A 17611-nucleotide genomic window follows, 5' to 3' on the forward strand; every position below is an offset into this window, starting at 1 on the left:
TCAGAGGATGCATGATCGACATCTGGAGGACTGCGAAGCTGTTAGCGCTTGATCACAAGAGATTTCAAACCACAGGAAAGTCACTGGGGTTATTAGAGGCAAGTAAACACACAGCACGTACATGCTATTGCTGTTTACTGTGGCTTAACCTGTCAAGGACAAAAATGTAAAAAAAATTCAAGCCTTGAAATCATAGCTTTCCTACTTTTTCTACAGTATGGAGTGACAGGTTGGTGAGTAGCACTGTTGCCTCAGAGCAAGAGTTCGAATCCACCAATTGGGCTTTCTGTGCATGTTTGCATGTTGTCCCTGCGTTTGTGGCCCTTTAGGTACATGCAGTTAGTAGGGTTAGGGTAATGATGCTAAATGGTCCATAGGTGTGAATGGTTGTCTGTGGTCTCCTTGCTATAATAAAGCAATTGAATCACGTGGAAATTCATTGCATGATCATTTTTTTATGTTCATTCAAAGGTTGTTTTTTTTTTTCTTTCTTGAGTATAGGATCAGAGACTCCGACCTTTTAAACCGAGAGCAGGTTCCAGACCTTCCTGACACAGGGGTGCCTGATTGAGATCCACAAAAGCACATCAGCTAATGGGGCCAAAATGTCAGTAACGATGTACTTTGTATGTTATTATCACAACTTTCTTTCTCCAGATTTGACCAATCTCAGAAATGAACATGGAGGAAGATTTCATCAAGATGTAAAAGTAATAGAAACCAATATATGAGCACAGGGCTGGACTGGCATACTGGGCATTTGCCTGGGGGGCCGATGAGTCAAAGTAATGTTTTTTCTTTGCCAACGTAATTATATCGAATATATAATTATAATATACATGATCTTTAATTGGACTTTAAATCTGAATTTAGTGGAAAAATAGATAAAGACCTGTCCAAAGTTTCCAGTAGCAAAAACAAAATTTAAAAAAAGAATCTTTTTAAAGCCAGTGTTACATGTACTTAACCACATTTTAAGAAGTGATGTAGGCTAATACATCGCGCCACAATCTAAACAAACTGACATCTATCAGCCAGGAAATGGTTACAAAACTATTCCTAAGGTTTTAGGACAGCAAATCATGTTAGACATTTTTCACAAAAACAACAAAATGAAGGTGATGGACTGGCTCAGTGCAGACTTAAATATAATTGAGGTGCTTTGGCATGACCATAAACAGGCTGTTCATACTTAAAAACCTTCAAATGCTGCTGAATTAAAACAATAGAGTGCACCAAAATTCTTCCACCGTGATGTGAAAGATTATGACAAATGATTGATTGGAGTTCTTGCTGCTAACTCATAACCAGGTAATCTTTTCAGGAGACAATTACATTTTGATATAGGTCCCGGTAGGTTTAGATATCTTTTTTCCCAATAAATGAAATTGCAATTTAAAACCTGCATTTCCTGTTCACTCAGGTTATCTTTGTCTAAAATGATGTGATGATTTGAAACATCGGAAACAAGTGAGTGCAACAGAAATACAAAAAGGTAAGAAATCAGGGAGCTGTCAAATACTTTGTCACCGCACAGAACGTGACTATTTTACACTAGCATCCCCAGGCTTCTACCTTTCTACCTATAAAACCCGAGAGCAGCCAAATGGCTGGTAGGCTTTTAGCTAAGCTTTAGCTTCAGCCAAGTGGAAGCTAAATTGGCTAGTCATTCATATGTATATTAGGTTGTTACCTGGGAATTCTGGAGGGAGGGGAGTGGGGGTGTGTGATTGAGGGCGTGGGGGAGCTGCTAAAAGCTGTGCACTTCCTTTTGTGTTTCATCTTGATGCATTCTCAATCATCCAGGGAAATAAATCTCCAAAAGTCACCAACTTGGAGTGTTTCAGTTTGCCATCTTAGGGAGAAATCAACACACATGGGTGTATGTCCTTTGTTGCTGAGATTTATTGATAAAAACAGTACAAAAAACCAACCATTTGTACACATATTTACAAATAATAGTAAAAAGTGAGTGAGTACAATTCAACATTGTCAGCAATCACTCACAATCCTGGCACTGCCATGGTATCTGTAGTCTGCATTTACCACATGTGTATCTTTTGCAGTGAACACATCGCACAGTGGCATGATTGTTCTTGCAGTTGTGTTTGACCTGACACGTGGCTCTTTTTCCAGGGCTCGGTGTGGAGGGTTGTGTCCAAAGCAACTGTTCTTTTCTTGCCTTCTTCGCAGCTACATGAGAGTGAGCCAACTCTGTTGCAAGCGCCACCAGGAAGTCCACCCGTCTTTCCTTCGTCCCGGTGCATGCTTGATACAGCACATGTGCATTCAGTGCTGCCATGTCAATCATGTTATGAGTACTGATTTGTATTTCTTTAGGTTTGGATGAATGCATTTGTAAATAAGTGTACTCCAATCGCTTTGTGTTTGTGCATGAATTGAACAGGTTGAGGTTGACAATTTATCTTATTTCTTAGGTGTTTTCAACCTCTGCTGCCACGCTGACGGCGTATGCGGCCAAACGGAAGAAGACAGTCTATATTCTTAGCAGCATGCACAGCGTGGTTCAGACTGATAACACTACCAAAAGGAAGCCAAACACTGTCTCCCTTTACAACAAAACAAAGTGTGGCGTGGATGTGATGGACCAGATGGTTCGGGAGTACACTGTCCGCAAAGGAACACGGCGCTGGCCAGTCGCCGTGTTTTATAACATGATTGACATGGCAGCACTGAATGCACATGTGCTGTATCAAGCATGCACCGGGACGAAGGAAAGACGGGTGGACTTCCTGGTGGCGCTTGCAACAGAGTTGGCTCACTCTCATGTAGCTGCGAAGAAGGCAAGAAAAGAACAGTTGCTTCGGACACAACCCTCCACACCGAGCCCTGGAAAAAGAGCCATGTGTCAGGTCAAACACAACTGCAAGAACAATCATGCCACTGTGCGATGTGTTCACTGCAAAAGATACACATGTGGTAAATGCAGACTACAGATACCACGGCAGTGCCAGGATTGTGAGTGATTGCTGAAAATGTTGAATTGTACTCACTCACTTTTTATTATTATTTGTAAATATGTGTACAAATGGTTGGTTTTTTGTACTGTTTTTATCAATAAATCTCAGCAACAAAGGACATACACCCATGTGTGTTGATTTCTCCCTAAGATGGCAAACTGAAACACTCCAAGTTGGTGACTTTTGGAGATTTATTTCCCTGGATGATTGAGAATGCATCAAGATGAAACACAAAAGGAAGTGCACAGCTTTTAGCAGCTCCCCCACGCCCTCAATCACACACCCCCACTCCCCTCCCTCCAGAATTCCCAGGTAACAACCTAATATACATATGAATGACTAGCCAATTTAGCTTCCACTTGGCTGAAGCTAAAGCTTAGCTAAAAGCCATTTGGCTGCTCTCTGGGTTTTAAAGGTAGAGAAAAGCCAAATGGCAGTCCGTGGGGGTTTAAGTGTTTAGGTGACGGAACTTGTTTTTCATTCATCTCTGTGGACGTCTGAAGCACTTCAATAACAGGTAAATCTTGGGTATAAGTGCACTACACTTAAAACACTTCTTTTTACAGCACTCGCTTTACATCCTTTTTAATCATCCTTAATAAGATTCACTAATTAAAATTTTCAGTGCAGTAAAAAAGAAACATATTGACGCTTTAACCCCACAACTGGTCACAGCAGCTGCCTGAGAAGGCTTCATCTTCTCTCTGTACACCGATGCAAACTGTTTCTTCATCTTTTATCTTTCTCTAATATTCTACAGTCTTTACATAATGAAATGCACTGAGATAACGGCAATGAATTAAGAAAAAAAATGAATTAAATTGATGATTAACTGAGAATTATTATGTGAGGACTCGGGAAAATGAAGATGTTAGTGAATCAACAATCTGTCCTTAGTGTCCTTGTCTAGAGCCGACAAATAACCACAAAAAACCAACTAAATGTAATTATCATAAAATATAAGTTTGATCAAAGACTTTTTTTTAGCAGAGAGCTTGAGGGCACGCAGAGTTTTATCTATTGGGAAATATATGCATTAGAGCTGGTTAATTTGTCAGTGTGAGTAAAAGTCCAGCCCTGATAGAGATTTCATGCAGCTAATGTCAGTGCACTACATTGTGAAGCTATGTGAAATAACGGCTGCAGCTCATCCATCAACCAGGTCTCATCATCCATCTGACAGGAGATGATGCGTCATCAATGCTGGGATCATTGCCAGAGCAGCAGCTGAAAGCTAATGTATTCTGCTGCACACGACCCCACAGCATCTTCTAATGAATGAAGTTTTTACAGTTGAAACTTTTCTTGTTCTTTACCAAAGCAGGTTTTAGACTAAACACTGTAAAAATAAATACAGATGTGACGCTGCTTTTCTGAATGATTCTGTCATCAGCTCGTTCCATTTGGCCTTGGCTGCTGCTTTAAACTTACTGAATATGACATTTTACATTGGCAGATTTATGTCACATTGTTAATATAAATACATCAATTACAGCTTCTGTAACTTTGACCTCACCTTTGCTACCTTTTTCTCCTCGGTTACCTGGATGTCCATTGGTGCCTGGAGGACCTGGGGGTCCTGAGAACACATACGTAAATACATTGCTATGCTTGATAAACTTTAGAAAGTATTTTATTACACTATGTGTTATGATGCATCTGATTACACCTGAGGTATTGTTGTTCCGGGACAATTGATTGATTGATTGATTGAATCTTTATTTTGAACATGTTGAAAAAGTATATAAAAAAAAAAAAAATAGAATTAAAAGAGACAAATGAACAAAGCAAACAAAAGGAAAACGAGCAACCACAACTCCAAATAACGTCCATGTTCAAAAAGGAGCATTGATTAGTTTCAAGCTTGTTCTGTTGTCAAAGCTTTGCAACTTAGGAAACATTCATCCTATTTTTTCATTCCTCCTTTGCAAAGTGTACTATAAATGCTCTATAGGCCAGCATCAACACCACATATGAGCTGGTGGAGGGAGGCATGGGGTCTGGGACTGGCGTTCCAGCCAGGGCTGGTGGGCTGCTCTGCTGCTGCATGGACCAGGGCTGTGTGGTGGTCTCTACCCCATCTCATGGGTCTGTGAGTGGATTGCCCCTCTGGAGGCATTGGTGTCTGGACTTGGGAGTATAGTGTGTGTATGGGGAGTGTGAGTGTGTGTGTACTGCATTCATCTCTGAGTGTCTCCATGTTGGGCAAGTGTGAGAGTGTTTATATGTGTGCATGAGGATGGGCATGTATGCTTGTGTGTGCCTGTTTTCCTTACTAATCCAACTCTTTTAGAACATCTCAGGCTCCCCCAGGTGTGGGGGCCTATTTCTCCACGCCACAGTCCCTGCCAGTGGCTGGTGTCCCCACCTGGCAGAGCAATGATGGTTCTGGATGTCAGAGGCTGAGTATTCAGTTGTGTACTGGTTCCCTTTCAGCGGCTGCTTGGCAGGACCTGGCCCCCCTGACTCTGTCGGGCCCCTGCTGGAGTGTGGGGGGCCCTTGGGTCTCGGTGGAGGATGAGGCGAGAGAGAGACCTCACAGCCCAGAGAGTGTCTGTCTCACTCATCCAAACTGGCAGCTGGTCCATAATACAGGGGTCTGATAGCTGAAGGCTCTGCCTTCTATTCTACTTTTAGAAACTTACTATAAATTCTTATGGCGTGGCCTCGTTATTCATTTTGCATGTGAAGATGAAGACTTTAAATTCAAGTCCAAATTAAAGAGAGAAATATTGTCTCTCTTTCTAGTTCCAGTTAATACTCTTGCTGTAGCATTCAGGATCAACTGAAGGCTTTTCAGGAGCTTTTAGAGTGACCCGATAATTATTTATCACAATAGAAGCACTAGCTGTGTGGCATCACTCTGAGTCCGGATGTTTCTAATTTTACCAAACAAATGAAGGCAACCCTATATATTTGTTTAATGTGCATGCTAAAGGATAAATCTTGGTTACGGTCTACGGTTAGACACTAACCGTAGACAGAGTGTCAGAGTGGGTAAGAACACCTCTTCCACCCTTGTGGTCAACACCGGTGCCCCTCAGGGGTGTGTTCTGAGCCCTCTGCTATACACTCTCTTCACCCATGACTGTATTTCCTCCTGCGCGTCCAATCTCATTGTTAAGTTTGCAGATGACACTACAGTGCTCGGACTTATATCCAACAATGATGAGACAAACTATAGGACAGAGGTGCAACAACTAGAGTCATGGTGCCACGACAATAACTTGGTCTTAAACACCAAAAAGACCAAGGAGATCATTGTAGATTTCCGGAAGAGGGGCCATAACAACCATCTGCCTCTCTTCATTGGCAGTGAGGCGGTGGAGAGGGTGAGCAGTTTTAAATTCTTGGGGGTAACTGTGACCGAGGACCTGTCCTGGGGCAACCATATCACCTCAGTTGTACGGAAGGCCCAACAGCGCCTCTACTACCTGAGGAGACTGCGGAGCGCACACATTCCCAGATCTCTGATGTTGAACTTCTACAACTGTGCCATCAGCAGCGTTCTGACGTATGGATTTCTAGTGTGGTTCCCCAGCTGCACCAAGGCCGATCAGCAAGCACTCCAGCGGGTGGTGAAAGAAGCTGGCAGAATTATTGGAACAAGTCTGCCAGAGATCAGTAATATCTTCCCCACTCGCTGTCTGAGGAGGGTGCACAGTATCCTGCGGGACCAACATCACCCTGCGCGCCACCTTTTCCATCTGCTGCCCTCAGGGAGAAGGTACAGGTCTATACAGGCCAGAACATCCAGACTGGCCAACAGCCTGTATCCACAGGCTGTGAGGCTCCTGAACTCTCTGCCCCCCTCTCACGGACAATAACCATATCCAACTTCTTAATAGCAATGAACTGGTCTGCATTGGTGCATCATATCTTTATTCTCTTCCCCCTCCTGCCCCCCCCCCCCTCTTTCTTAAATAGATAACTATCATATCTGATATCATATCTCACAGTACAATAATATTGAATGGGTTGCATTGTTGTATTTTGTCATGTTTCTCAGGTCTTTGTCTGAATTTCTACGAACATTATTGCTAAGGATTGTCTTATTGCATTGGAGTCACACTGGGTTAAATATGTACACTTGGGTTTTAAGGGGTATTTATTATTTTCTTCTTTTTTTTTGGGTTGTATGGAAGCCCCAAACGCAATTTCATTGTTCTTGACAATGACAATAAATAAATAAATACTAAATACTAAATACTAGAAATTCCTCATTAAATTCCTCACAGTCTTAGCTACGTAGTGCAATCTAAAGTAAATTCTTGGTTAAACACCACATTTCTAAAACTTGTAGGACAGAGTACAATAACCTCAGTGTTGTCTAAACAACAATGATGTGGATCTAAAGCTTGAAATCAGACAATGCCCTGTGTGATAGTTGTTGCTTTACCCTGTTGTTGTGTACATAAACACATGCACAGACCTGGCTTCAAGCTGATGACTGTTAGTTTGCCTTCCAGGTTATGGGTGGTGGTATTGAGCAGGCTCAGGTCGGTCTTCAGTTTGTCCAGCTGACCTTCCTCGCCACACAGGCCTTTAATCTGGTAAAATATGTGACTGTGATGTTAAACTGTAAAAACATGGAAACACTTTTTTAAAGGAATTATTATAGATGAATAAGCTTTGTGTATAAGGTACTCCTGCTCAGATTAGTGCTCAGGGATTTTAGAAGGCTGACATGTATTGTTGTTGAATTTGTGTTCAATTCATGCACAAACACAAAGCGATTGGAGTACACTTATTTACAAATGCATTCATCCAAATCTATAGAAATACAAATCAGTACTCAGCTCCCGATTGGGGAAAACTATGGTTGCACATCCACATATTATATTTTAACTAATCTCTGTATGATCTGAATATTGATATAGTCCAGGTAATGTGGAATAACACTGAGATTAATGTTAGCTTTATTTTGATGAGCACACCATCCATCAATCACCTGCAAAGACAGACTGTGAAAGAAGGAATGGGGGGCAAACGTTCCAAAGACAGAAGTGTAAGACACCAAGTGTAGTGGTACAGGCCAGCTACACAGAAAGTACACCTGTAGTGTGTAAATGCAAGAAAGTAAAAAACTGCTTTTTGGAGGATGTTTTTGTGTAAAGCTGACTAAGCCTTGTGCAATGTTAAGGCAATATTAAAATATTAGTAGATAGAGATATTTTTTATTTTCCTGTATTCCTGTTTTCTGTTGCCTACGTTGTGGGATTCAACAGATGGGGGAACCCTAAAGACAGCTGGAATGGCTCAGTGTGGAGAAACGAATCACAACTCACAAGAATTTCTAGAATACATCTGCGGGTCCAGTAGATTTTCTTGATGTACAAGCTGTGATAAGCTGATCTGGGCTACTGCTTTTAGGTTTACTGCTCTTTGTGGATTTACACAACTCAATTCACCAAGATGTCAGCAGATGTTTGATGATTTGCCACGACTGATCACAGTTTTAAAAATGTGCTCCACTTTCTTTCCCACCTTAACTATATTGACCATATTATGTGTTGTCATCCATGTATAAATTTTGCCATGATGGAGGGTCCTCTACACTCCTGTGCAGAGAATAACACATATGTATTCATATGTGTTATTGTTTTAAACTTAATTATTAACATTTTGTGTTTAAGTGTTTCCAGTTCATTACAGACTTCCTGGTGCTTCTTTTAATCAGGTATCATGACCATACTGTTAAATTCCTGCTTATTACACAGAAACCGCCACAGGTGTTTCCAGGTCGTCATTACGATTCTTTAAGTGTGCTTTAAAAGGTTATTACATAGTTATAAATGTGTTATTAGATAGAAACAAGTGGTTTTGCATCTGTTTCCTTCTTATTACATGGAAACTACCTGAGATATTTCCAGGTAATAACCACACTTCTTTAAGTTAGCTTTAACGGGTTATTAATGTGTTATTAAATGGAAACAGGCGGTTTGGCATTTTGTTTCCTGCTTTTTATATAGAAACTACCACTGGTAATTGAGTGGTAATAACTTAGAAATTACCACATTATTACACTCTTATTTTGTCCTTGTTACCCTTCTATTACTGCTTTATTACCTAGCTCTATTTCCACATTATTACACCCAATTTTTGGGTTTCTTATTATCCTATTACATAAATTTCAGGGTAATAATACTCAACTGTAACCATTGTTGCTACCTCGATATTACTTGGACATTACATGGTTATTACTTTGGATATTAAAACTTAGAAATACTACATTATTACCCTCTTGTTTCCCCCTTGTTACCCTACTGTTACCCCTTTATTACCGAGCTGTATTATAATATAAATATAATCTAAGCTTTGGAAGCGCTCATCTCAGAGAAGAGAAAGGAACAAACAACTTATTACCTGATGTCCAGCCATATCTTACCATCTATCTATGTGGCTTTTCCACATACGTGATTCAAAAGAAATGTTGTTTCTTGAATCATGACATCATTATATTTTCTCATTCATTGTATTGGTTATATTCTCATCAGTATTAAGCATAATTAAACTGTCATTAAAATCACATCTGACTTATGGTTCTCTGTTCAACCCTTAGTACCATTTCTCTTTTCCAGAATCTTTCAGAACATAATTTTGGGCTGGCAGCACATTTCTTATCTTTCACATCTCTGCAGCCACACACAGATACTCATCTACTGAGGCTGCAGCTGGATCATGTCTATGCACACAAAAATCCAGACATCTGAATAATTTTCATTACCCAGCTCATGTCTCAGCTAACATATTAATCAGACTTATACTTTGATTTATATCTTTGATTAAGAATAAAGATGATTCACTATAAGCAAAGCACATAGATAAGCTCTGTTATAGAGTTGTTATGACTATGATACTTGTCGTTGGCTCGCTGTGTGTGTGAGACAGGCGTGTGGAGAGGGGCACGGCTGCCCATCATCATGCATGATTTTGGCTTCTGTCTGGACAAACTGCCATACAGGCCATTTTGGAATACTTTCCGGATGCGCTGTATATTCATAAATAGTACCTTTCTACATAAGCTCAGCACTTAAAACGCTTCCCACTGTAAGTCTCATTCACCAAATAACACACATTCCCATTGCACCTTTATGTATGCCCAAACTCTTTGTGTCACATTCACACGCTCACATGCCAGTGAGTACATCAACGGCAATTTAGGGATCAACATATTGCCCAAGAACATGGGGCAGCGATTGATCCGCTCTACCAGAGCAACACAGGAAAGATCAAGTCAGCCATGGGTCAATCCTACAATCTTCAATATCCATTGTGTCACTGGCCCCGTGTCACATTATATGTACACGAGAAGAGTACCTGGCTCTCCAGCGTCCATAGGTGGTGTCTCAGGTTCTTGGTTTCTTGACTGTTGTTTTGTATGAGAGTTTGGAAGCTTTCATAACCATGAGAAACATCATTGGACGTTTGCCCCTCTGATCTGGGCCGAGCCAGTGAAGCCTCCAGTGTGAAAACTGGAACCAAGAGAAAATGAACAAATATGTTTCACTATACTTTCTTCCCATGTATGTTAATGGGTAACACATCATAATAATGTCACCCTAAACTTACTAACCTGCTTTACTAAGGTATTAGTAAGTGCTTCATCACTTATAAACCATTACTCCTCATTAAATACAAATATAAAAATTCTTGATTAAGATGCTTATTTATAATTATTTATTTATAACATGGTCATTGTGTCATTTATAAAGTCTAAATAACTGATTAACAAAGTATTTAGATGTCTGCTGTCCAGAGAGATGGAGCAGGGATCGAGAATGAAAAATGATTTGAATAATAAAATTTATTCTAATGTTTGGATTCTGTGTGCATTGAAGTGATGGCAGATTAGTATCTGTGTGTTTCTATCTGTTGTTTTGTAGTGTGCAGATAGAAAAAGGAGATTTTGTGTCAGGAGTAACTGTGCTGGAAGTGTTTGTAGGGTCTACAGTATCGAGTGCTTTGAGGCAACTGTTGTTGCGATTTGTTGCTGTATAAATTAAACTAAATTGAACCTTGTCGCCATGGTGTTTGTTGATATGGTAGCATCACTGAACTTTTAAATAATGTAGTTTATTTCTGTCTTTGCTCATAAGTTATTTCATTCTACAGATGAGATGGTATGCAGCTGTACCTTTATAAAGAAGAAAAGCATTAAGGACTGTCTGCAGGATGAGGTAAATAACTATGACATGAAAACACCGTAGTTTCCTGGGCCTGGATGACTTCAGATCTGAAACACAAACAGGGTTATGTGATCAATCTCTTGGACCAAGATTACTTCTTCAAATTGTCACTTCCGGACACACAAATTCAGCTATTTATTCAGCTATTACAAATATTTGTCTACATTTACTAAGCAAAAAGCAAGAAACCATATATATATATATATATGCATATATATACATATATATACAAGTGAATCACTAACATTTAACCAAATGTTTTCAAGTTGTTCTGCAAATAAATCAGTCAAGCAATAAATAAATAAACAAAATAATGCCAGTATATACATTGCACAAACCAAATACAGGAACTTATCACTTTGCTTTCAGTGCTTCCAAGGATAATACACAGTTTCTATTTCTAGGCTGTCATCAAAGCAGGAGGTTGTATTCAGGCATTTAGTACTCAAATTACTACTACTGAGTACAAATGTTGAGTTTGAGAAAAGCAGGAGAAAGAGAGAAAGAAAGAGATAATTTAGTATTTAGTATTTATTTATTTATTGTCATTGTCAGAGAACAATGAAATTGCATTTGGGGCTTCCGTACAACCCGTAAATAAAATAATGAAGAAAATAATAAATACCCCTTAAAACCCAAGTGTACCCAATACCACCAAAAGTGCAAAAATGTAGGAGCCCCGGCCCGCTGCGTCTGTGCGCGCCGCCATCTTGGTAGTCCTGATGCGAGTTTCCTGCTGCTTGCTTTTTTTATGCATGTTTAAAACATCAGTATTTTAAAAGCTCTGTTGATTGTACCATAAGATGCTTTTCCATAGTTGGCATATGAGGAGCTGTTTTGAGTGAATTTTCATTCATGTCATTTTCTTTATTTCGTTTTTTAAATTTGAATCGAGGAAAACCTCTTAATGAGCAAACCTGCTGTCACTGAAAGAAAATATGAAACACTGCCACCACCTGCTGGTAAAGGTTGCCATTTCACTCTGTCCCAGGTTTAAGAATGACAGCCACTGTAGTACTGACAGTACTTTAAATCAGCGGGTACTGGGCTGTGAGTCATTTGTCACCAGGCTGCGAGAGTTGAGTGAAATTTATGGTTTTTGGGGTTTTAATCATTAACTCGGTTTCCCTGGGTCTTTTCCCGTGTTGTAGTTGTGTGTCTTATTTTGAAAGAAATATTTCCACGTTACCATAGCGACCAGAGGGCATTAAGGGGCAGAGAGGAGGATGTTACTCTCAATGTTGTTTTCAGGAGGACGCTGCTAATAAAATTACACAATTACACAATTTGCGTTTATTATTATATTTACAAAATACCACAGTTTTTGTCTCGGTCCTATCATTTTATTTTGTTGTATTTATCTGCGACACCTTATTGTGAATATATTGTTTGACATTAAACCGGTCCGTGGAACAAAAAAGGTTGGGGACCGGTGCTTTAAAACATAAGTACATATGTATGTAATAAATAATAATAATAATAATAATAATAATAATAATGGTAAATAATAACATTAGATAATGACATTAGACTGATTTTTGATTTAGAGTGGGTGTAAAATGGGTTTTGTTGCAGTTTTCAAACTGTAAATTGTAAATTTTAACTGTTATTGATCCTTTTATCTTTGTCTTAAAGTGTATATTTATTTCTCTTCTTATATTTATTGTTTGTCTTTTGCACTGAGTGGAACCGGAGCCTCGCCTCGTTTCTCTATATCCTGTACTGTATATAGTAGAGATGACAATAAAGTTTACTTACTAGCACTAGAAGCAACAGAATCGTACATTTGTCACTGCAGTCCCCAGAATTCATTCAAATTGAATCAAATCATTTTCCTCTTGCCAGTATTCAGGTTACTTCTGTGTTTTTCAGAGTCCCACAGTTGTTTTTTAGATGATTTGTTTGCTCTTGTACTTTCCTGTAAGTTATTCTTTGAACTGCTCTATATTCAGTTAAGCCATTATGTCGTTCCTTTTTGTTTCAGGAGTCTTAATAAACTCTCTTCCAAGACAAAAAACTCAATATTGTTTTGTCTGTTGTCAACAGCAGCTTTTGTTTGTTTGTTTTTTTACCCGCTCAGGCAGCTGGCGTAAAAAACTTAAGGAAGCTGATTTTTTTGTTTTTGTCATCAAGTCTAATAAAGCCTGTGCCACTTAACTCCACTGTTCATGTTTTTATTCAGTCCAAACTTTTGTTTGGTCGCATCGAGGCTGAAATTGGTTTTCACGATGGTTCAGTGTTTCTTACTTTACGAGAAATTTTTGGTTACTATAGCAAATTGAAAAATTATTTTTTGTTAAATGATACTATAATGTTTCCAGTGAGGTTTTTTTCAGAAGCAGCTTGTATATGGATTATTCAAAAGTTACAACCTACCAGGAAGAAAATAATATCTCTTAATTGGCATTTCCAGCTTTAGAGACTGTTGATGGCCAGTTAAGGATTATGGATAAGTTTAGGCACATTTTCAGAAACAACAGCACCAAAGGTTTGGAATTAAAAAGTAAAACAATCAGGGATTTAGGCCTTCACGTTCATTCTAACATGATAAATGTTACAGATAACTATTTTCCAAATCTCAACACAGTTTCTATGAAAGAAGTAACACTCACTGTCTTAGCACTTACCATCAGGCTGAAGGCTGTAGAGATCACTCCTGCTGAGTGACATGTCAAACAGTGGGTTACTCTGAGTGTATGTGACCTCATTCCTTGTCCTGTTCATTGCCGTCTCCATTCTTCCTAAAGCCCCAAATCACCTTCACGTCCTACTTGGGAGCCTCTTTTAACATATGCAGTAGGTAAAAGATGACACTTCTTCCCCAGATTGCAACAGAAGCTCTGTACCAAAGTGCTCACATGAGAACCGACTAAAAGAGAGGAAGTAAAAGTATCTGATTTGTTGCTGAGTTGACTAAAATATTGCAGCTGACATTTATTTAGTGTTACTGCTAAACCAAAATGAGGAAGCTGGTTAGGTCTTACAAAACCATAACGGAAGTTGCAATTTTCTTGTCCAAGTTCTTTTACCACTTTTACTCTTTTACAATGCAAAAAAGCTCGGAAAGTTATGAAAGTTATGGTTTGCAATAACGTACATACCCTACAGCAACAAGGTCTTAATACCCAGCCAATCACATAAAGTTTTATTTTGTCCTCTGGCTTTGAGTTCCTGTGTACAATGTTTACATTACCCTGAGTAATTTACCCACTCAGACTCTACACGATGTACAGTTCATACATGAAATACAAAAATTGAAAAGTTGTGATAAATAGAACAAAATAATATTTGCAAATATATTAATGTGTGTGTGTTTGTGTGTGTGCGCACGCGTGTGTGTGTTTGTGTGTTTACAAAGATCTGGACGTACAACACCACAGCACTGGCCAAGAAATCACAGCAGCGTCTCTTCTTTCTCCGCAAACTAAGAAGAGCAGGAGCACCAGCCCCCATCATGCACACTTTCTACAGAGGCACCATCGAGAGCATCCTGTCGAGCTGCATCACTGTGTGGTTTGGAGCCTGCAACGCGTCCTGTCATAGAACCCTCCAACGCATAGTGAGAGCTGCAGAGAGGATCATTGGTGTCTCTCTCCCCTCCCTCCAGGACATTTACAGCACCCGTCTCACTAAAAAAGCCCTTTGCATAGCGGCTGATCCCACGCACCCAATGCAAAGCTTCTTCAAGCTGCTGCCGTCGGGGAGGAGACTGCGGAGTCTCCAGGCCAGGACCAGCAGGCTGAAGGACAGCTTCATCCATCAGGCTGTCAGGAAGCTTAACTCCCTCCCGATTCTGCCCCCTCTCCCCTCTCTCCTCCACGGTCTCACTGAACTCTGTCACACACACACACACACACACACACACTCTCTGACTCACTCACTGGCCTGCACCAGTTACCAGTCACTTTGTGGAGCATTGGACTGCCATTACCTCATAAGACTTTGTGTTACACTATCTCATACCGTACATTACCAAATCTCCATTTGCACTATTTGCCTATTTGCACTACTCTGCCTGGTTTGCACTCAATGTCATTTACCCTTATATTGTATATTGTATAGCTTTCTTGTTATATGTAAAATTGTATTATATTTATTTAATTTTTTTTACTTTAAAATATTTTACTTGCATTTTTAATCACTCTTATATTTAAATGTTCATTTTCTATTTTATCTAGGGATTGAGAGTAACGAAGTTTCTATTCTCTGTATGTCCTGTACCTGTGGCAGAATTGACAATAAAGTTGACTTTGACTTGACTTGACTTTGATCTGTCTGTCAGTCTCTTTCTGCCTTCTCATCTTACTCTTGAACAAGATCCCATGAAACTTAGACTTCTCCTGGAGCAGCCAATCATCCCACAGTAGGCACTTGTGGCAGAGGTGTGGTCCCTGGCTCAGCTGCAGGGGAGAGATGGTGCAGTGAGTTTGAGGGGGCGGTGCCAGCTGAGGCCACAGGTCGTGATGATCTGTGAAGTGAAGCCAGAGACCGGAGCGAGAGGAGGGTGTGTGCTGAGGCCCGTCTGCAAAGTTGGTGAATTGGGTGTTGAACAGAAAGACACTGCATGTGTGAAACCACAATAAACACTTCCAAACGTGAACACAACAACAGTGTGTTGGGTCCGTCTGTAGAAGTTTTGGGGATATCTTTGTTATGACCATTGCTGGAGTTGTTACTCAAAAAGGTCATTATTACTCTTATTACACAGAACACTTTTCTTAAAAGTATTGCAGTACGTTACTTAATTACTACTCATTACATTGCTTTCATGTTACTCTGTAAAATAGCTGAAACACTCTGTCTCATAATCGCTATTTAACAAAATAAATTTGGGGCTACAACTGGCACACCAACACAAAACCCTGATGAGGACACACATTTCTAAGATCTTTCTCTTAGTAGAATACAAAGCTAACCGCACAAAGCAAAGATGAAAACCAGCACAAAAAAGCGATCACCACAGTGATCCTGCTTTAGAAACATGAACAGGTAAGAAGGGAGGCTGCAGCCTGACTGCTCATCTGCTTGTTACCTGTTGAAATTAAGGGTTTGGCTGCTCACTCAGCTTTCACACTGGGTTCTTGGCTAGCTTAGCGTTAGCATGCTGTCTTGGCAGATGCTTGCAAAGAAGTTATGTTAGTGGCATAATGCGGTTGCCTCTGTCCCAGCTGCAGTTTTCCGCTTGTGTTTTTGTTACACAAAACGACGAGATAAATGGTGATGTCTGGACTGCATAGCTATTCCCTGTAAACTGAAAACAAACTGAAATCAGCTGATTGTAGGGCGAGTGTATAAATGGATAAGCAGGATTGATAGGCAGGCAGACTAAGAATTCCAAGACTGCTGGGAACTGGTTTTCTACAAGGAACAGTTTTTGATTCCCTAGCGATACTGAGTGATAGCAACATCAGGAAGAAATATACCAAGGGCTGAAAGAAGAACTCGAGAAGATGTGGCGGGTAAAGACAACAGCAGTTCTCGTGGTAATTGGAGCATTCAAGGGTTAGGGTTAGGAGGGCCAGTACGTTACTGCAGTCTACAGACCCAAACACAGAGACAGCTGAATGAATTTCTCACAAGCTTTATTTAAAACTATAAACAAAGGTTTAAACACAAGACGGGATTTGTGATGTGGCGATCTAATGTGTAGTGAGAGCAACAGCTTTAAACATGGAGACGGACTCGTGCCGTCATGACCTTAGCGTGCTGTGAACTGTGAACAGAGGAGAAGGTAATTACCATACCATAGAGTATTTATATAGCACTTTAAAAACAACACATGGCCGACCAAAGTGCTGTACAGCAGAAATATTTAAAAAATACATTTATAAGAAATACAATAAATAATAATTAGCGGGTACATGAAAAGCAGCCAGGAAGGAATGGAGGTTAAGGGGTTGGCTTACTTGGCAGGTTGAGCTGTTAAAGCTTGGAGGACAAGGTGAAGGTCCGGGTGGTGTGGACAGGAGAGTGCAGTGATGACGGGCTGACCTGAGTTGCAGGAGGGCAGGCAGGTGTGTGGTGAAGAGATCTTTCCAGAGAGACAGACTGTGGAGTGAATCCAGTTAGTGATGACCAGCATCCAAGAGAAGGGCGAGCAGATCAGTGGCACGATGAGGAAACTCTAGCACAAAGAGGAGGTAAGTACTCCATCTTGGTCATGGAACATGGAAAAGAGAAAAACTGTTACCAACATGGGTAATTTGGTGAATTGTCCCAGAAGAGACAGCTCATAAATACCCTCCCACAGATTGCCAGGGATTAGTCTCAGGTGAGTCGAGAATAGTTCAGACAATGATGGCTCTACCAGGGGTGGACACGGGAAAACATGGCCGCCTGGGGCGCTCCTCAGCCCTTTTCTAGGTGGGTGGCGGGATTGCCCCAGCAGTGGTCCTCCTTGAGCTCTCATGCTCTGGGGGGCCTCTGGATGTCTGAGGCCAG

At 40.3% G+C, this 17611-nt stretch overlaps 1 protein-coding gene across 1 annotated transcript in view; it reads right to left on the minus strand.

The window, feature by feature from the left end:
• marco (macrophage receptor with collagenous structure) overlaps positions 1-13976 on the minus strand; it is a 29518-nt gene extending 15542 nt beyond the window's left edge. The window contains exons 1-5 of the mRNA XM_085374056.1: positions 13798-13976; positions 11119-11217; positions 10302-10456; positions 7414-7531; positions 4498-4560 (exon numbers count right to left, since the gene is read on the minus strand). Of these exons, the coding sequence (XP_085230182.1) occupies positions 4498-4560; positions 7414-7531; positions 10302-10456; positions 11119-11217; positions 13798-13906 (544 nt within the window). The 5' untranslated portion in view covers positions 13907-13976. The remainder of the gene's footprint in view (positions 1-4497; positions 4561-7413; positions 7532-10301; positions 10457-11118; positions 11218-13797) is intronic.
• Positions 13977-17611: the final 3635 nt, after the last annotated feature.

Source organism: Diplotaxodon limnothrissa, linkage group LG16, assembly GCF_057381915.1.
Source record: "Diplotaxodon limnothrissa isolate DT_005_m linkage group LG16, D_limnothrissa_male_GT1.1, whole genome shotgun sequence".
In the NCBI taxonomy this organism is placed as follows: Eukaryota; Metazoa; Chordata; class Actinopteri; order Cichliformes; family Cichlidae; genus Diplotaxodon; species Diplotaxodon limnothrissa.